At 44.4% G+C, this 19,979-nt stretch overlaps 5 protein-coding genes across 5 annotated transcripts; 3 read left to right on the forward strand and 2 right to left on the reverse strand.

Annotated features, from left to right (window-relative positions):
- Window positions 1-4,518: 4,518 nt before the first annotated feature.
- Window positions 4,519-4,944, reverse strand: LAJ45_10734 (uncharacterized protein; the record flags this gene model as incomplete). The annotated part of the gene is made up of 1 exon (XM_046120251.1): window positions 4,519-4,944. The coding sequence occupies one exon, from the start codon at window positions 4,942-4,944 to the stop codon at window positions 4,519-4,521; it is 426 nt and encodes a 141-aa protein (XP_045966601.1).
- A 2,108-nt stretch (window positions 4,945-7,052) lies between these two features.
- On the forward strand, window positions 7,053-8,395 carry LAJ45_10735 (uncharacterized protein; the record flags this gene model as incomplete). Its single annotated transcript, XM_046120252.1, has 2 exons — window positions 7,053-7,580; window positions 7,658-8,395. The coding sequence occupies 2 exons, from the start codon at window positions 7,053-7,055 to the stop codon at window positions 8,393-8,395; spliced, it is 1,266 nt and encodes a 421-aa protein (XP_045966602.1).
- Window positions 8,396-11,316: 2,921 nt separating this feature from the next.
- LAJ45_10736 (uncharacterized protein) lies at window positions 11,317-11,968 on the forward strand (the record flags this gene model as incomplete). The annotated part of the gene is made up of 5 exons (XM_046120253.1): window positions 11,317-11,342; window positions 11,405-11,488; window positions 11,588-11,644; window positions 11,779-11,797; window positions 11,867-11,968. 5 exons carry the CDS (start codon window positions 11,317-11,319, stop codon window positions 11,966-11,968), a joined length of 288 nt encoding a protein of 95 aa, XP_045966603.1.
- Window positions 11,969-12,257: 289 nt separating this feature from the next.
- LAJ45_10737 (uncharacterized protein) lies at window positions 12,258-13,206 on the forward strand (the record flags this gene model as incomplete). The annotated part of the gene is made up of 3 exons (XM_046120254.1): window positions 12,258-12,284; window positions 12,333-12,887; window positions 12,946-13,206. The coding sequence occupies 3 exons, from the start codon at window positions 12,258-12,260 to the stop codon at window positions 13,204-13,206; spliced, it is 843 nt and encodes a 280-aa protein (XP_045966604.1).
- Window positions 13,207-14,874: 1,668 nt separating this feature from the next.
- On the reverse strand, window positions 14,875-15,443 carry LAJ45_10738 (uncharacterized protein; the record flags this gene model as incomplete). Its single annotated transcript, XM_046120255.1, has 5 exons — window positions 14,875-15,063; window positions 15,127-15,167; window positions 15,253-15,284; window positions 15,352-15,353; window positions 15,417-15,443. 5 exons carry the CDS (start codon window positions 15,441-15,443, stop codon window positions 14,875-14,877), a joined length of 291 nt encoding a protein of 96 aa, XP_045966605.1.
- Window positions 15,444-19,979: the final 4,536 nt, after the last annotated feature.

Consider the following 19,979-nt stretch of genomic DNA (forward strand, 5'->3'; position numbering starts at 1 on the left):
ACACCTTTCCCTACTGTCGACGATTTTCCCTGCACCATTACCTAGTACCTACAACTTTCCCTACTGATTGACAATGTTCACCAGGAAAGTCGTAGGTAAAGTGTAGGTAAAATCGTCGACAATAGGCCAGGAAAGGTGATGGTAAAATCGTCGACAGTAGGGAAAGGTGTAGGTAAAATCGTCGACAGTATACACTTAGTAGGGAAAGGTGCTGGTAAAATCGTCGATAGTATGTACTTAGTAGGGAAAGGTGTAGGTAAAATCGTCAGCAAATGTGTAGCCTGATGCATTTATTGAGGCCTCGACAAGCTTATGCATCAACTGATGCATTTGCAAGCCGCTTTCGTATGGGAAATGCATCAATTGATGCATTTCCTGCCGTGGTAGAGTAGTGCGTACACTGATGAATACATACATTGTGATGGAATTTTAGTACTTGTGATTAATCCCACGGGAAGCTACCCATTTCTATCGATATAGAATTAAGAGGATTTTAGTATTACCGATCGGCAATCAAACAACGCTCTATCGCCTACCTAAATTATTCACTTGAACGCCCTTCCGCCTTCCATGTATGGAAAGTCCCTAGCCCATGTCCTTATAAACCCCGGCGCACAGATCAACGCAGTATTCCCTAACTCTCTAATCCATAACCTGTACCATCGCTGACAATCACCAAAATCACTTCACAACCTCCCTATTGTATTAACGCTCTACGCCATGAAGGCCGTTACATGCGATCACGATTTCGAGGTGAAAAAGAGTACCAACACTCTAATGCTGTGGAGGTGTCACTTGTGCTACTCCGGACCGCATTATGTCATCTGGCAATGCAAGTATTGCGATCTCGTTACCTGTGAGCCTTGTAAGAATAAAGGCAAATGAACTTACGGTTCTTTCTCTTTGTAAACTTTGTGAATGCCTTCCTCGGGTTTTGATTTCTATTAGTCACTTGAGGATTAAATGCCTCTATAATTCAGGTGGCCTTGTATAAATATGCATAGGTGAGTTTCTAGTTTTATTCAGCAGTCTTCAATATGTTCTTAACTATTCTTCTAAAATTGAAGGTGCTCTTAATTAGTCTACATGACATATTGTAGTCCGTGTTTGCTCCAGTTCTCCGTCTGACCAGTAGTGACTCCAGGTTCAGTACTCATAGTGCAGAGTGGAAGTAAATGTATCAATACCATAGAATACCGCGCCCCAGTAAGGTGGGTCCCCGGGGCTTCTGGCTGTTGCGTTATATTCAGTGAGAAATGGCACTTTGGTATTTTTGAAAATAAATGCCAAACCAGGTGAACGATAAAAGTTCATGTCACCGGTGGGAAAAGAGTTGGATATATAGGGCCCTCTGCCCCGAGATCGATTTCAAGCTCGTGTTTTGATATCTTTCATCCCAACCATTCTTGTCCGTCTGTCCCGGCCGGAAAGTCGGTGCTGTGCTGTATCTGAGATGAGTCCTGCCCTAACGAGTCGGCCAGTGAATAATCCAACTTTTAACAATCACAATAGCCCAGGTGCCAATCCTAACGTGCCCTGAATGGCAATGGAAGTGATTTGAATTCGGTGTCCCCAGCTCTTCGTAAGGACCCATTCTACGAATTATAAGTAAAGTTAGCATTGATATCATAGTATCACTCATAAATCCCATTCTTGGAGTGGTGACAAACGTTCTGCATAATATTGTTTTAAAGACGATACGAACTACTCGTAATATGACACCGCCGAGATTTCATCAAGTTCTTTCGCAATGCTGGTGAAGCTTCTTGAGACTAGCGGCAATAACGGCCGGACAGAATAACGATATCGTATCAAATGCGTGGAAGATTGAGATTGTTGTATATATACTCGGGAGTCACACGATTCCGGATATGTCGAATTAATTTGAGAGCGCGCTCTTTTGCTGTTTTGCGATGACAGCCTTTACCAGGCGTTTCATTTCGTATGAGATTATGCCACAGATTATTCTGTCGGGTGCCCATGTACGTGATGTACGTAGAGGAATCGGGACGAACATCATCAGGAGAGCTGGAGAGGGCGTTTTAGCTGGGCTCTAAAGAAGGATGAAGAGGGGAGGATACATCACCCCCAATCAAATCAAACATAATTCAGGTCCAGAATATATGTCATATGTTTTGCCTAGGATAGATATACATTAACGGTCGATCAGAGTGATATTGTGGGGTGATATCGATCGCGGGGTGGGGAACCTGCCAGGGAAAGTTGCAAACAAGAATTCCGTCAAACGTATTGGCCGGAGTAAAAAAGAGCTGGTAGAGGCATCTCTGATTAGTGAGGGGCGCGAAAGGAGACGTCTCGGGAGCCCCAAGAGTACGGAATCCTGGGACTTGGCGAGACCGAGGTTCGATTCCATAGGACGAGATATATCTCAAGTCTAAAATCTGAAATTCCCGAGTACTTGATCCCTGGACTTCACATCGCCTACAAGCAGTAGGACGAGATGGGAAATCACCAGACTCATCTCGTCCGCGGCCATTACTACCCCATAGTATACACTTACATAGTAGTAGTAGCTCCAGCCTTACACAAACCAAATCTATTCTGTCACTCTATCTCAGATGCCTCTAAATAGAATTTGCATAGTTCCGAAGGTTCATTCCGGGAACCGTTGGTAATGATTACTTTGTCGATTATAAACATCGAGAGATATTTCATGAAGGATGTCTAATCCCTGTCATCAACTATTACACACGTAGGTACATTTTCAATACATTTAGTTCTCGGAGAATCCATTAAAGTACTATGCAGAGCACTGAACAGATGACATGCGCAACAACTCGCACCATCAGGATCAAAGGAGGATTCAATAAGCTTAAGGCTGAACCAGTGCAAAAACCTAGCTCCCGAAAAGATGCACACAACATGGCTTTACCTTTTATAATTTACTGTAGCAGCCTAGCTACTGGGAGTACGATGTCGATGGCGATAAAACCACCAGGAAACCTGCACATAACAGAATCACAGCCCAGTCCGAAGCCCTGGGCGGGGCCGCTCGCAGTGGACGATGCGGAGGGTGTCAGTATGCCATCGGACTCACTACTGAAGAGGATTGAAGCTGATCAGCTGCGCAGTTAGAGCCAAAGCATATCGACCCTACGAACGGAACGAGAGTTCTATGGACTTCCCACGATACAGAAGCCAATCCAATCCTCGACGCATTTCCATATACGTCTTAATTACTTCAATATCCCATTAAGGATACATTTGCACTCCATATAAATTCAGAGACTACTATTCCGGGCCGAGGAAATATCCTCTCGAAGAATCAAACCAGAATTTGGTGTCTGACATCTCTCGAAATTCGGCAATCCTAATATAATGAGCTCGAGTGGAACGAATATTGTGCTGCTGGTGATCTTGGGAAGGCATTATAATAGGCAGGAAGAAGTTACATTCTGAAAGCCTTCTCATGCTTGAAAATCTCTCATGGCTCCTGTGTAAAGCTGTGGGATCGGCTATCAAAGAGGTGCACCGGAATATATGTCTTGTACTACTTGGCCTCACGTAGTGTTAGGTCTATATGCAATCAGGTTGTGCAAGTTCCGGCAGGCATGATACGAAGGGACGAACTAAAGCTCTAGCTCTTCATAATCATATTGTATGGTGCGCAGGCTCACATTTATTTCATGTTGCAGGATCGGGTAAATCTCATTAATAGATGTAGTTTATGTAGTGCATATTTCACACGAAATTGATATTATAGTTTATTGGCCCATTTGAAGCTAGGGGGGATGTAGTAAGAAAGCGATGAGAGAAAGATTCTCGCAAAGTCGGGGAGTTACACTATTAATTAGTTCAATCAAGGTTGTGGGGTGGATGTACCAGAAAATGTACATAATAACGTCACTACTACTAATGATAGAACGGATATAATAAAACTCCCATAAATGCATATATGATGAGAGTATATGGTGTATAAAGTACGTATCATGATTTTAAGCATATACGTAGTCATATTCCAGCCAATCGATACTGAAATTCCTACTTCGATCTGAAACTCACCTAACTTGACAGATAGAAGTTACATAAATGTATGTATGATTAAGCTAAATGAGTTTTATATAATATTTATGTTTTCATTAATCACGCAATAATAATCAAACACTAGGCTTTAATGCATGCATTCCTATGGTCACATATCTAATAAGAGGTGCCTTAGAGTAGAGAACCAAGTACTGCCAATAGCATTTTATTACCGAAAAAGCTATTTAAAGTGCCAAATCTGTATGAAAAAATTTCATGCTAGACGAAAAAAAGCCCCAGGATACATTCTCCGTCAAAGGCTCTTCTTGATGTAATCTTTTGAGATATCAATGCTATTCCTTCGTCTATCAATTCTGCCACCCTGTAATTGAAGTCGTATGGGAGATCTGTTGTTGTGTAAGAGTATATACGCGATCTGTTAGTAAAGCCACACCAGATTTGTTTTTGTTTGGATAACATTATACTGACAGAGGAAGGATAGTGAGCCGCAAACATAAATTAGGGTCTCTTGATTCACGGCTTCTTGAACAAGCCCTCCATCCAATCAGTCTGAGCCTTGAGGGTTCTAATTTCCTTCCTGCAAGCATCCAAGTCCTCCTTACAGAGTGCGAGGTCGACTTCCAGTTCGATATTTTCTCTCCTTAACTTCACGATCATTTCAAGGTACTTCTGATTGAACTTGGTAGTATATTCAAGGTCCTCCTGAAGACCCTTCATTTCAGCAGCAACGGTCCGTTTGCCACCAAGTGTGGGCATGGTGGCCGCTCGATATTTCCTTGCAGTTTCGTAGAGAGGGGCCAAGGGAGCAAGAAGATCTCTCCTGGAGGGGGTATCGATGTCCATGTTTTCAGCATTTCCGCTCCTCGCAGAGGTAGATCCGGAGCCTGTCCCAGATTTCAACCCACTGGTGCTAGTACTAGGGCCTCCGGTACTAGTCATCGAATATTCTATATTCCTCTATTAATTAGTTCTACCCCTGACTCATTGATTCCAGGATGGAACTTTGTACTTGGGGGTATTAGTCAAATTCTTTGATGAGATACGATGTCGTTGTTATTAAGTGGAAGTACTAGTAGGATATTTGAATTTTAAGGTAGCGAGATAGTGGGTGAAGGAATGTGGGGTGGAGGGATGGCTCAGAAGGGCTTCTATTTATACCTGGGCCGGGTCAACAAGTGTATACGTATTCTTTAGGCGGTTAGGCGAGATGTACAGAAGTGGGTGCTCTGGTGGCCACATATATTTGTAGTTGAGCGCTGTTTCTATGCCACAAATATATGTATGTACAGCCACTCTGCAAAAGTGTTCGTGATTCCGATTTCGGAGTGAGACATTTCTCTATATGTAACCGTGGCGGACCACCAAGAACCCCCCAAGAGAAGACTTTCCCAGTGACCAATGGCGCCTAAATTAATGAAGAATAAGATCAATGACCTATCTTCTTTTTATATATAGTCACAAACTATATTATATATTTTTTCGTTGTTTTGAATCTCAACTTTAATAACATAAGTATTACGGGCACGCCACACTGCGCACTGACATTAAAACTATATCACGAACACTTTGCTGAGTGGCGGTACATGTAGTAGTCCCCATGGAAGGCCACACTAGCGCCAACTTGCATGTATCAATTGTTAAATCCTAATCGCGAAACAGCCTACTCGGGTAACATGCAGGCTTAAGCAATCCAAGAACGTACGCTGTGTTCGTGTAGTAGGGACATGAATCTATGCCCTTCTACTACGATACTTCATAATTCATTGTGGACGGTGGTTGCATGGAAGCTGGGGCTAGTAGGACCACTGCCGATGCAGGCACAACGGATTAGGTACATGTACTTACATGTAGCTTCATGATCACCTAACCCTTTAGGACCACAACATTACAAGCTTCCTTACCACATAAATCTTCCTTCGATTCTTGTTTCATCCTTACAGGTAGTTAATCCTTAAGATATGCTTAATTCATTAGCAGAATTTAGCTGCCCACTACCGGGCCGGTTGACGCTCGTGCCATGCATCGAGTTGGCCTTCGCTACGAAATCAGTCTGCCCATCAAAACTCACAGCAGCCTTGAGCCTCCCAGCAGATAGTACACCCCGAGTGAAGTTCGGCGATCAGTAAACTACAGTTGTCAATGCCAAGAAATACTGGTTTTTGTCTTTTATGTTTTGTGTAGGAAGCAATCTTTGGTAGTATAGTGGTTAGTATACTCGCTTGTCATTAACATTGTCCGCGAGTGACCGGGGTTCAATTCCCCGCCAGAGAGTTCTTCTTTTTCCTCTCTATCTTGTGGTGATTAACAGCTTTTGATTGGTGCGGCTTTCAAGCCGATCTTTTAGAGGTTCAGTCTTGCCAAGCCTTCTTGTACAACCGTCCCGGCAACCTAAGTCCAAGGCCGGATTTTATAGGACAATCGGGCAGTAGAACATCACAATTCTCTACATTTAAAATTCGCTTCTAGCTAAATAATACTTCTCTTTGTCACGTTCTTGACAGAGTACAGTGCCAGACCTAGAATCGTTTCATAGGCAATATGACAAATTTTGAAGACGAAAAGGCTCGGCAATTAACACGACTAGATGCCTAGTCTGACACGGTACCAGGTCAAAAACGTTATTATTAATTCTACCATATAAAATCCTCAAAACATATCATTTCGGAACACTTCTCAAATAATGGGACACATATACTAAGGGATGGTGTCAAAAAAAAATCTGGTGAAGATGTCTACATCACACGAGTGACCCTTCATGATTGGCAACGTGTTTCTTTTACGTCGCGACACCTTAAATACACGAATCCAACCGCCTTTCTCTTCCACAATTCCTCCATAGACTCCAAGACTCTCCAATCACACTCGGCTTAGCTAATTGTGGCTACTCTTTGTCCAGGAAATTATCTTCTAATTATTGATTCTAAATTGACTTTGCGTTTACCATGCCTCGTTGTGCAAGATCTTCAACTTCACTTGTCTGGGGAATTCCTGTACATCCGACACACCTGCTGCGAGCAATAAAAACCCATCAACGACTCCTCCCCATCATGAGAGCATTGCGTGGATGCCATTGCTTCGCCCCTAATCCTCCTCGTGTCATTTCCCCTACCCATTTATCGTCTTGTGAGCTCGCTACTTCCTCAGTGCCAGATGCTGCTGCTGGTTGCGGTGTCCTGTCTCATGGCGAGACTATAACTCGAGATAAGGCATCAGGAGGGTCTACCCCTCTTATTATAGAAGACCCCAAGACAGTGGTTGAAGATCTAGCCTTCACGGCGGTGTCTCCTACTGTCAAGTCTGGGAAAGATTTTGACTCTAACAGGAAAGGAATTTCCTCTGTTCCAATGGAGATACTAAATCTGATTGAAACAGAGGTTATATTGAGTGCGCATGAAGAAGATGTACCGAGGACTTTGGTCGACGCAATGGATCAAAGCGCGCCTTCCGAGGGCCGCCAAGCCCACTCCAGTCTCCCGGGATGGAGGCGTATCTGTGTCTGCGGTGAACGATACGAGGAAACAATGGATGTTATGAGATGTCGAGAGAAGGTGATGGCTGAGGTTAGCGGTAGAGAGGTACGTGATTCCACATCTTGTGTTCATTTTTCTTAGGAACCCGATTCTGATTTCCTCCTCCTCCTAACTCTTTATAGACACAAAAGTACTTGCTTAAGCAATTTGGCTTGACAACCGCGGTAATTAGCACACCGCTTAAGCATTCAATTGTACTCTTGATCCTACCGTCCAGGGTTTCAACTTTACCGGCACTTTTAAACACAGTTCCTGCTCTCCCGATGCACCCGCCAATACCTAGACAGGTTCTTGCTAGTTACCCCTACGATATATCGGAGCTTACAGGGGGGCGACTTCCATTATCCAAAACCCATCTCAGTAGGGTGTCCTCTCATCCACCTGTCACAACCCCACTAGTGACTCCTTCTGATGACTTCATTGCTCATCTTCATCCGGGAATGTTTGCCCAGCATCACTGGCGCCTCAGAAACCAAAACTTCGGAATTAGAGCATCTCTAGTTGATCCAGATTACACATTTCTGACCGAAGCCATGATAAGAAGAATTAGATGGTGTGTTGAGGAGTTGGTGTTGTGGAAAGCTGTCCGAGTTGCCCGTGAAGAACTGGGGTATGAAGAACTCATACGCATAGAGCATTTCAATATGACTCTGTTATCTGACAGGGAACGCGTAAACAAACCAAAAGAGAAAATAATCGCGGGGGATAGTCGCATTGACAAGCATCTCAAGGAGAAACCGCCCCATGGTCAAGATACGGGGAAGAAAGCGAACGTTTTGAAAGCACGGGAGCGAAAGTATTGGAGCAAAGCTATCAGGCCGTCTCTATGGCTACTGGAGGAGTTGACATACGAGCCTTAAGTATAAAGAGTCGGAGTGCATTACATCATTGTGACCTTTTTAGTTTCTCCTTGTACCTGTTGAACTACAGTCAAGATGAAGGAATTGAATAATGTGTTTTGCCTAAACTGTCCTCGAGAGCTTTTGGGCTTCTTGAATGCTCCTATGCTTTGACTGTACATCTTGGGATCGTGCCGAACTCTTTAATGACTCGGTGATGGATGCGTAGGTTGTGCGTAATTTCGGATCGTAACTTGATGAAGTAGTGCTACTGAAGGCTGAATGTCCTGTTGCACCGTGTACTCCCAAGGTCTATCGAATTCATCTGGTCCGTCTAAAATTCGTGTGTCAACACCGTGTCATTTGTGCTGAATAGTCCGTCAGCCTGGAATACAGAATTCGTAGTCTGCATGCAAGAGCGAATATTGTACCTAGAGTTTCAAGTGGACAAAGAAAATCGATCGGAAGAACCACCGAAGTCAGAGGGAGTCGACAATGATGATGATAGGGGCTTTGGACGGATAAGGTGGGTTAACTCAATTAAGTTTGAAGCACGCTTGACGTCAAAACAGCCTCAGTCTGAGTCCGGTTGCCATCATGGGCGATCACTCGTTTTCGGTAGGCTTGGCATTCTTGCCTCATGGTCAACACCTGAACGAAGGGTGACTGCGCGCACAATACCCGTTTCAAATAATTGCCAGTCTAAAGGTTGACATGCACTCAAATAATCCCAGATTTCCTAAAATAAAGTCCGAATGGTTAACAAATCAAGGTACAAAATGAATATATAGAGCAAATAGTAAATTTTCTTTCATGGCTCCGTAGCGTAATGGCTAACGCATTGCTTTCCGGTTAACAGCTGTGATTGGCAAAGATTGTGGGTTCGAGTCCCGTCGGGGTCGTTAATACGATTACTTTTAACCTCTTTTTGTTGGTGAAGTTCATTTGCCTTTTGCTATGGAAAACTGCATTCTACCCTAACCCTGGAGTTTATAGGTGATGCCGTCGAACGGGAAGAACTTTTAACGAAGAAATATCGGCATGAAGAGTGCATAAGAGGTACATATAGTTTCACTCTGGACAAGTGGGCACGCGCTTCTCTAGCACATTGTTTTCCTTGTTCTTTAGGTGTTAATAAATCTAATTTCAGTTTCTTGTGATTACATCAAGATAGCTGTGAGATTTTCTTCTCTTAGAGCAAAAATAAGGAATCAGAAAAGATTGCATAAGGTTTGTGATTTCGAAAAACTGCGCTGTTGTTTAATAGGCAAAAGTATATGATTTACTTCCCCGGACAGGCTTTAACTGTCAACCTCTCGATGCCATAGTAATATAACAGTCGAACGCGCTAGCCAATTGCGCCACGGAGAACCGAGGTTCCATTGAAATCTTCCTTACTTGGAAGACGTGAGAACGCTTGCTGCTGCTGGCTACATTTTGGTCGCGGTTTCAATTGGGGGAGGCCAAGGACGTTAAAATGTTTTTAATAGATACGAGTTTAATAGCCATGGATGGAAATGCAGAGGTCAACCTATTACTTGTATGATGGTGGTAAGATGGCCGGCGATGTTGAAGGAGTCGGAACTTGTGGTGGGGTGAGAGATGGTTCTATGCCAAGATTTTTGTATGTAACAACCAAATTTTCAAGACCTCTGCCAAGACGCAGACTTTTTAGCATCCGCAGCAAGACCGTTACAGCCGAAGCCCTGAGTTCCGTGTGGAAAACCCTGACGTATAGCGTTTCTGATGAGGGCTGGGTTTGGACCAGCGCTTTTACCGCCGTTGCTGCACTCACTCACGGTTTTGAAATCGTAAAATACGGCGAAGGCACAAGTGAGGAGCAAGAATTGACATCTGCCAGATTCTCAACCTTTATTCACTGCCTCGGGACCACACGCTTTTCCTGATCGCACCTCACACCCATACACCCATGCCTACATTAGAACTCTAGTACGATTTGTGTGGGGCCACGCTTGACCACCTTCATCTGTACTGCGATAATAGCTCAGTTGGGAGAGCGCCAGACTGAAGTCTCTTATCCGGGGTGCCATCTGGAGGTCACCCGTTCAATCCGGGTTTGTCGCATTCTTTTTGCTGGAGGCCGCTCTATTCCTTTTGCCAGGCCACACTGAGGTTGGAACTTGGAAGTCACCTAAAAGAGTCGGGACGACGCGCCTAGCGATCTAGTATGATCTGTTGCCCTGGTGGCTTTCGGCGAAAACTGTAAACGGTTTCACGAATGAGCGTAGCTCTCACCCGACAATCCTTGGCTTTGCTTAGTAACATGCTGTTATGTACTCGCCGAGTCTTCTTCTCTTTTTTTGGTATCTCGGGCGAAGTGAAAACTAAGGTTTCTCGGACACTTGTTCATGGGATTTCCGATGTTTTGATAGAGAGTGTAGAGTGCATAAATGTACACACTTATGTACTAACTCTCAGCACACCATGGCCTGGGAATTCTCCGAACGGGGCATGTGTCGGAGTCTGATGATAAGACGAGAATTTCCCAGACGCGCAAACATCACATTGTAGCATAAACATATGTACGTGGTCTAATCTAAATATACGTGGCTCTTTTGTGCATATGTGGTTTCGATTTGCAAGACGTATCTAAACTATATAGTCTTCCCCATCGTCATCAGGAACGTCTCCTATTGGTTACAGCGCACTACATGTATTTCTAATATTGATTGCATATCATGACTCGACAAAGAACTACTCCCGAGACGGAAGGAAACTGGCATTAAAAGGTATGTAGCTATTGCAATTGATGGATATAAAAGAACAAACACTGACATAAATACAGCTATATTTTTATATATGAAGGTCGAATTTCCCTGATACCATTTTATCATGAACTACATGTACATACTAACGCTACTCATTGAATGGCTTAGAGTGCATACTAGAGCTAATATATCATAGATTACATATAAGGAGAGATGGAGATGAGGTTTAGTGCATGCCTGTACGTTTGGATGACCCAACAATCCAGAATGACAGCAATAATCTAAGAAATTACTATCGTAGTACCGCTCACACCTCATTTCCTCAGTACATTTGGGTGGCCGAAGGCCGCACTCCGCTTGTACTTACATACTATTGCAATCAAAGGTCAGTCAATGATAGAAAATACTGTAAATGTCAGGGTGCTAAGTACGTAAGTACGTAATCAACTTACTCGAAGTCAGTTAGAGGGATTAACCGATATAGGTTGTACCAAGTATTCACTAGCGTCCCGGACATTCGCACACCTCCTGTGGTTGCGCAGTACAGCCCTTCATGATATATCACTCGGGCCCTATCGGCGTTCGATACTCCATAGATTTTCGTTGATAAGTTTGAACATGTCGAGGGGGGAGAAAGGATATACATGAAATTATCCTTTTATCATTGAGTTATAGTGTTCTTGTGATGGGACGAGTGAGTTTTGAGATATTTGATCAATTTTTAGCATATATATGTATGCAGCTAAATGGGGGAGAATAATAGACTCTGCATTTCTGGCCTCAATCGAGCGTATACGCCAGGAGGAGCAGTTTAAGCTCTTACTTGACAGGTCGCCTGGACCCTGTCGTGTTTGAGTATAACTAGCCTCTCTCTCCCCCTCTTCTTCTTCTTCTCCTTCTCCTCCTCTCGTCTCCTTCTCCATCTCTATCACCCTCATCATCTCCCTCTTCAGTCCTCACTGCTCGTATCTCAGTGAAGAACCTTGACCTCTCATCTTCATCATCTCTTCTACCTAAAACCCACTGCTATTCCTTGATTTCTTCATCACGAATCAATTCCTTATAATCTAAAGACTTTCTCGATCAAAAACATAATGCATCAATCTATCCAACCTGGTAGAGCTCCCAGAGACTCCATCTCAGACTTGTCCGCCATGCATGCCCGTCTTGAAATGCGTGAGGTAGGTTATCCCTTCTTTCATCTTAGTTCTTTACTAAAATATAATTAGGAGCAGGGCCCCGTTATTGCCGGCCCTGCCTGGGATGAATTTCCCGAAAACGCTCACCCCGAAGGGGCTCGCGATGACGAATTATACGTTGGCGGTATCCGCTACCCTCTTAATGAGAATGATTCCGTTGGCAGTGTCGAAAACCTACCTTCTGCTAGTGGCAATAGCCAAATGAGCACCACTCATCTCTTTGACGATGATATTCCACCCATGCATGATTCTCAGGGTACACATCAGGGTATCTCTCAGCCTTCCTCACCGGGTACTTCTGAGGTTACCTCTCAGGTTTCTTCTCAGGCTACCTCTCACAACACTTCTCAGAGTACTTCTCAGGGTAGTACCACTTCCGAAAGCTCGGAGGATCCCATTGTCAATGGTCCTCCTATTCTTCATGGACCCCCTATTCTTCTCGATGAAGCAGCCCTGCAAGCTTTAGAGGAGGAAGTACGCCGCATTGAGGCGTTTGTTGAACACCTCGATGGCTTTGTTCGTCATTTGACAGACAGATCAAGGGACCCGAACGTGGAGTACCACTTCCAAGAGTTCGTTCCTAACGTATGTATTCAGATCTGTGAAACCTTTGAAAAACGATTCTAATAGAAAATATCGATAGCTTTCACTCACCCCGATCAGATATTACAGGGGCATCTCACGTCAAGAAATGAGACAGAGGTTGGAGAGGTTCAATATGATGAACTTGCAGAGCGCATTGGAAGCCACTCCAAGTGACAACAGTTCTACCGTTGAAACTACTTCAGTTGGAGAACATGATCAGCGTACCAATGAGGTAAACACTCTTCAAGGCGAGGATAATAAGCGCGCTAGCTCGGCCAACGGTGAGAATAAAAAGTTGAATATTGGCGGAGATGAGTAAAATGGCGAGCTATGGATGATATAAGAAATGGAGGACATAATTGAGTATACCTCAATTTAGATAGCTTGACATGGCCCTTCTTTCTTCCTTCTTCCCCCCCCCCCCCCCCTCTCACCGTTATTTTTTTCTTTTCTCTTTCTTCTTTTGCTTTGAATGATATAGACGCTACTAAGGTAGTGTTAACAGGAGGAAATTTCATGACTAAAATGCGTTTAGTTAGAAATGCGTTGGGGAGAAAAAATGTCTACAAAGGTCACGTCATCGATGGAATGCATGTGGACAAGGATATAATTGTTGATAGTTTTCCAAATACTATGGCTAACTTTGCTACCTTAATGCTTATCTGTGCGAAGCGATAATAAGTGGTAATCTTTGAGATGGATTTGGTAGCTAGAGTGTCGTGTACACGAAAAGAATCAATCATCAATCACTTGCCATTACTCGACTGTCATCACTTTTTGAAGAAAATCTGTAATCTTTGGTGAGGTGATGGCCTTTACATACTATCATTTAATACGAAAGCGCTTTACGCTGCCTGATATGATACGAATAGGGGCACAGGTATAAACGCTATTTGTGCTCTACGTTCTCGTAATAGCCACGAACCATCATCACTGGTTGTTATACGTAAATATACGAAAACCGCGAGTAGGTCACCGAAATCGAGATACCCGAGCCGATATACTTGGGTCGTGATATCAGCTACAGAGTTATAATAGCTTGGGTTGATCCTTCGGGGATGTATGCGCCTCGATCGACGAGGCCGAGGTGTAAGCATACATGCTCGTCTGCTACGACTTAGCTACTTGTAGTTCTGATTTGGTAGCTACTATGTATTCAACGAACAGGTTTAGCCCCAGTTAGCTTATTTCTTTTCAAGTTTATATACAGCCACTCAGCAAAAGTGTTCGTGATATAGTTTTAATGTCGGTGGGCAGTGTGGCGCGCTCGTAATACTGATGTTATTAAAGTTGAGATTCAAAACAACGAGAAATATATAATATAGTTCGTGACTATATATAAAAAGAGGGTAGGTCGTTGGTCTTGTTCTTCATTAACTTGGGCGCCATTGGTCACTGGGAAGGTCTTCTCTTGGGGGTTCTTGATGACCCACCGCGGTTACATATGGAGAAATGTCTCACTCCGATATCGGAATCACGAACACTTTTGCAGAGTGGCTGTATAAATTAATCAGTCGGGATAAGTACTTCAACTGTTATAGACTTATCAGTGGGTAATATATCAATAAGTTACATAATGGGATGACTTCGATTGGGTGGATTGGTGAAGATTAATAACACTACATGTAGTTTACACTAAACCAGAGCTGAAAGCAAGACTTAAAGTGAGGAGTGTCTTGTAATCTTAATCTTTGCCGTAGCTCAGATACAGAGAGTTGGAAAACCAGTTTGATTCACCTTTTGTTGTCAAGCTAATTATTATTTGTTGTTATTGTGCCCGGTTGTTTTTGGCATCGTGGGCTTGTGTTCACGTAGCTACGTAGAGAAAGAGTAAGATGATGCTTGTCTGTTGCCAGGGAGTTACTCAAGGAATATTTATGCTTACAAGATGGAGGCGGCGCATGATAAACAGAAAGAGAGGAAACATAAAACGGCACAGAAAAAAAGTCCTATTTTCAATTACAAGCCTAATATTGACTTTATTTGCTCAATTGGTCTGACAAACGTCATTCATCAACACCCTTTGCGATTTATACAATAAAGTGGCACCCAGAACCCGCAAGCCGGTTCTGACGTTGATGTTTCGAATGTCTACCAATTGTGTTTTCAGGGTTGTTCCGGATCCTCTCGAGACCTCTTTGGGCATCAAAGAAGGAGGGGACGCAATCCTATGAATCTGTACTCCGTATTAATGAAACGGAATTGCAACTTGTGGATCGAAGGCAGAACCCAAACTTACAAAATTGCTACAACGGACATTGCTCATTTGGTTAGATTGATCTAGAGCCGCAAGTCACCCCTCCGGAGGTTAGACCTCCCAAACCACATATGTGTATAGACTATGACCATAGTGGGGATGATATACATAGGAATGTGTATCCCATGGGTTTCCCCTGCCTAATACCCACCGCGAGTCGAAGGAGGGCGATCGAGGCGCATGATGATGCGAGCTCTCTTTGGGCACCTCTGTAAGTGGGTTAGTTAGCTATAAATGCCCGATTGAGAAGAATATGGATGATATCAACATACCAGATAAGACACCCCGCAAATAAACATCTAATTAGGATATAGATATACCGAGTTCAAGTTGATTTTGAAGGATTTCTTCCCCTAAGCTACCGACTGGGGTGAGTCAGCTAAAAAGAAAGGGTATTTTAGAGTTTATCGTTTCTTTTCATCGTTATATTATGTAATTAGGACATAATCGCGATATGTTTATTTGTGATTGAGATATATTGGCGTTATCCTCGCCAGTCAGGGGCCAGAACCGGCAGCCCCACAGTGGTATCCCCATCTTTAGAGCTGGCCATAACATGTCGCTTGCATTAATTCCCCAAGAAGAAATATATATTAGCAGGCAAGAATCAACAACTAACAATCGAAGAAGTATCAAACCGAGTAAAGAAGCCAAACAGACACAGAGGATGCTTGATACAGCTCGAACAGTACAAGCACCCTATGAGAAGTACGTTGTGCAGGATGTCGAATATGGGTGATCAAGAGAAGTATCATTTCATCACCTATCGCAGTACACTCGCCCTACAAGAGAGACTTAGGCTTCTCAAAAAGCCCTGGTTCTCGCATCGAGAGCGGTTGTAAGGTTGTTGTGAACGAGTTGAATTGGTGGAAAGGACATGTTTAGTGCCTTTGTAGTGCACCCTTGCCAGCTTCCAGGTCATCAACAATGGCCGGAAAGAAGCTAGAGAAAGTATGTAGGAGAAGTAAAGTAATTGATCGTGTTATTGTTCTAGCTAAGGGGGAATGCCCCGCTTTTATACTAATGAAAGGTAGTACAAAAGAAATACAATGAGTCATAGACGTGTGAGTAATAGAATGACTAATAGGAAAGTGAGTCATACGCCGATGACAAATACTATTATGAAATGATGAGAATCTTCCAGAACTATGAAACGTGCCGAGCGTCCTATTTCAAGACTTCCCCTCGTGAGCCACAGTGAATAGTAGAAGAAAATAAAACATGTTTGCCTTTATCCAATCCCTTTGTAAGTAAATCCGCCACGTTCTCGTTCGTAGAAATATATTCCAGTTCAAATAATTCATCCTCAAACCGTTCCCGAACAAAATGAAAATGTACGTCAATATGTTTAGACCTTTTATGAAAGACAGGATTTTTAACCAAAGAGAGAGAGCCGTTGTTGTCGCCTCGAAGAATGAAAGAGAGATTCGGTTTTCGTTCCAGCTCGTGGATTGCATTCCTTAACCAGATCAGTTGTCGACTGGTGTCCGAAAGGGCCATGTATTCCGCTTCAGTTGTAGAAGTGGCGACAGATCGTTGCTTATAAGAGCGCCAGGAGATGAGAGCTTCCCCTAGCATGAAGCAGTGGCCAGTGAATGAGCGGCGATCGTCGATGTCGGAGGCATAGCTTGCGTCGCTGTAGCCGATGAGTGCAGTTGGTCGCGTTTTGGCGTAAAAGAGTGACCAATCGAGGGTACCTTTGAGGTAGCGGAGGACGCGATGGACTGCAGCTAGATGGGCCTTAGTAGGACAGGAGGAAAATTGCGAGAGCATGGTGACGGTGTAGGCGAGGTCGGGTCTAGTGCCGATTACTGCGTACATGAGTGAACCGATCATTGACTGGTAAATTGTTGGATCGTCGATTTTCTCAGCTTCCGTTCCTTTTTGGAGGTGGACGTTGTTGTTGATAGGTGTTGCCACAGGTCTTGATTCGTCGAAGCCGTATTTGATAAGTACACGCTTGAGATAGGCTTCCTGTGATAGGATGATGCCTGTCTTAGTGTGGATCAAGTGGATTCCGAGTGCCCAGTTGGCTGTGCCAGTTTCAGTCATTTCGAATTCAGAGTGGAGGAGGAGGCTGACGCGGTTTTTGCGTTCAACGGACCAGTAGAAGATGAGGATATCGTCTACGTATATTGCGATGACAACTTCCCCTGTTTTGTGTATGAAGACACAAGGGTCGAAGTCTGCTTTTCTGAATCCTATTTTGATTAGCGCTTTTGAGAGGCGGGCATACCATTCCCTTGATGATTGTTTGAGGCCGTAGATGCATTTGATTAGTTTGCATGCTTTGCCGGGAGTAGGATATCCTGGAGGAGGTTTCATGTAGATTTCTTCCTTGAGTTCGCCGTATAGAAATGCACTTGTGACGTCCATCGGATCGCATTGGCCGCCGGTTTGAAGGCAGCGAGCGAGGAGTAGTCTGATGGATTCGTATCGGGTGATAGGGGCATAGGTTTGATCGAAATCTTGACCAGGGACCTGTGAGAAGCCTTTTGCGACTAGTCGGGTTTTGTACCGTATGGGGTTGCCATCGGGCCCGAGTTTGATTTTGTATACCCATTTGCAGTCGACCAGTTTACGGTGATCCGGTGTGTTGACCAGATTCCATGTGTTATTCCTTGCGAGTGAGTCGAGTTCAACTTTCATAGCATTCTGCCATTTTTCGGAGTCAGGACTGTTGATCGCTTGGTGGTAGTTTGTTGGTTCTGTTAGGGTAGTGTCATGCTGAATGTTGTGTCCGTATCTGACCGGAGGTTTCCGTTCCCGTACTGGGTTACGTCTCGGTTGATCAGTATCTGTTTCATTATCATCATGCGGGGTACGTTCAGTGGCGGGCCTCGTATAGCCGGCCCCCACTATACTTGCGTGGTCCTCCGAATCGGTGTCGGAGAAATGTTCCATGGTTTCACGCATTATCTGTTGGTTGATCATGTCGTCGTCACTTGGGTCGTCGTCGTATGTCCTGTATTTTTTTGGTGTTGAAGGACGTGAGGGTGGTTCTTGTTTGATCTCGATTTGTTTTGGTTTAGGGGGTGTATCGGTTTTTGTTTTGACTTCGATTTCTTCCCCTACGGATGTACCTTTAAACCTAAAATGACGAGAGAGAACTACTTTTCTTTGTGATGGTATGTAAACGCGACAGATTTTTTCAGAGTCTCCATATCCGCAGAATTGTCCCGTTATAGCCCTTGCATCCAGTTTTGTTCCAGCTGGTCGTGCTTCGACGGGTATGTGTATGAACATTGTTTCACCGAAGGATCAGAGGTGCCCAATAAAGGGTTTCTTTCCGGTAAGTGCTTCGTATGGTGTCATATTCGGGAGTGATTTGTGCGGGAGGCGATTTTTGACGTGTACCATGGTGTTGATCGCTTCTGCCCATAGATTTTTTGGGAGATTGTGGTCGAGCAAGGCGGATCGTGCCATTGTTGATATAGTTCTATTAAAGCGTTCTGCTGTTCCATTTGACTCATGGGAGTAAGGTACAGTGAATTCATGCTTTATGCCTTTAGAGGTGAAAAATTGTTGAAGGTCATTGGAGATGTACTCGCCACCGTTGTCGCTTCGAAACCGTTTAACCGTTTTGTCCAATTGATTTTCCATGTATGCGATGTATCGTTCTGTGGCAGCTGCTGCATCTGACTTCTTTTTGAGGAAGTAGAGGTAAGCGTACCTGGAGTAATCGTCGATGAAAGTGATGTAGTAACTGAAGCCGCCCAGAGAAGGAGTCGAGAATTTGCCGCTCAGATCTGAGTGTATCAATTCCAGTGGTTGTTTGGATTGTGGTTCGGTGAGAGGAGCGAGGTGAGACTTGGTTGATTTAGCGAGTTCACATGTGTTGCAGGTTTCCATGTGACCAGATGTGGGGAGAGACTTGGGGTCGGCGACCATGGTGCGAAGCCGTGAGAGCGAGGAAGCGGGGAGATGTCCGAGCCGTTGGTGCCAGTCATAGAAGCTGGTGGCGGCAGAGAGGTGTGCGCAGGGTTCCTTGGTTTCAAAGATGTAAAGACCAGTACTATTTGCGTTAGCGATCCCGATGATTTCCTTGCTATTCGGTTTGTAGATGGTAAAGCCGTCTTCCGTCCCAGTTGTTGTAAATCCCTTTTTAGCGATGCAAGACCAAGACATCAGGTTGGTATTGCCTAGTTCGGGGATCAAGAATACGTTCTGCAGAGTGATCAGGCCATGTGATCCGTTGATGGTGACGTTGCCAATTCCGGTTATCTGGAGTTTGCGACCTCCTCCAACAGTAACTGTTCCAGTGTGGGGAGTTGGGTCGGTGTAAGAGACCGTGTGCGAAGGCTTGGTAATGGGGTCGAAGGACACTAGGGGGCTCCTGGGAAGGAGAAAGTAGGCTCGCACGATGACGAGGGTGGAGTCAGCGATGTGCCCGAGGGCAGGGACAATGGTCCGTACTAGGACGGAGGAGACAGCGGTCGGCGAGGGGGCCGAGGGGAACAGCGGGGTAGGCGAGCAGAGGGCCACGAGGGCGACGATGAGGAACATAACGGCGGATGCGAAGAGCATGATGGGCAGCAGACGTAACGGGGACTGAGAGTAAAGAAGTGTATTGAAGCGAAGTAAATCCCCCAAAGTAATAACTCAAAGTAAAATACAAGATGTTGCGTAAGGAAAGAAGTAGACAGTGAGGGGGCAAGCCCCCTATATATAAGAAAAGGAAACAACCCGATTACTAATCCTTCGCAGAAACTTCCGGCACTTTCCGATGACTCAGGCTTCCTTCGTGTTGCGGTAGGAGTTCGTAACAGTCGGTAACCAGCGTTCCGGTCATGTGGTTGGTTGCAACAGGGTCGAAGATCCATGCCTTGTTGTCG

This window comes from Morchella importuna (assembly GCF_003444635.1).
Source record: "Morchella importuna strain M04M26 chromosome Unknown Morimp01GS049, whole genome shotgun sequence".
Classification (NCBI taxonomy): Eukaryota; Fungi; Ascomycota; class Pezizomycetes; order Pezizales; family Morchellaceae; genus Morchella; species Morchella importuna.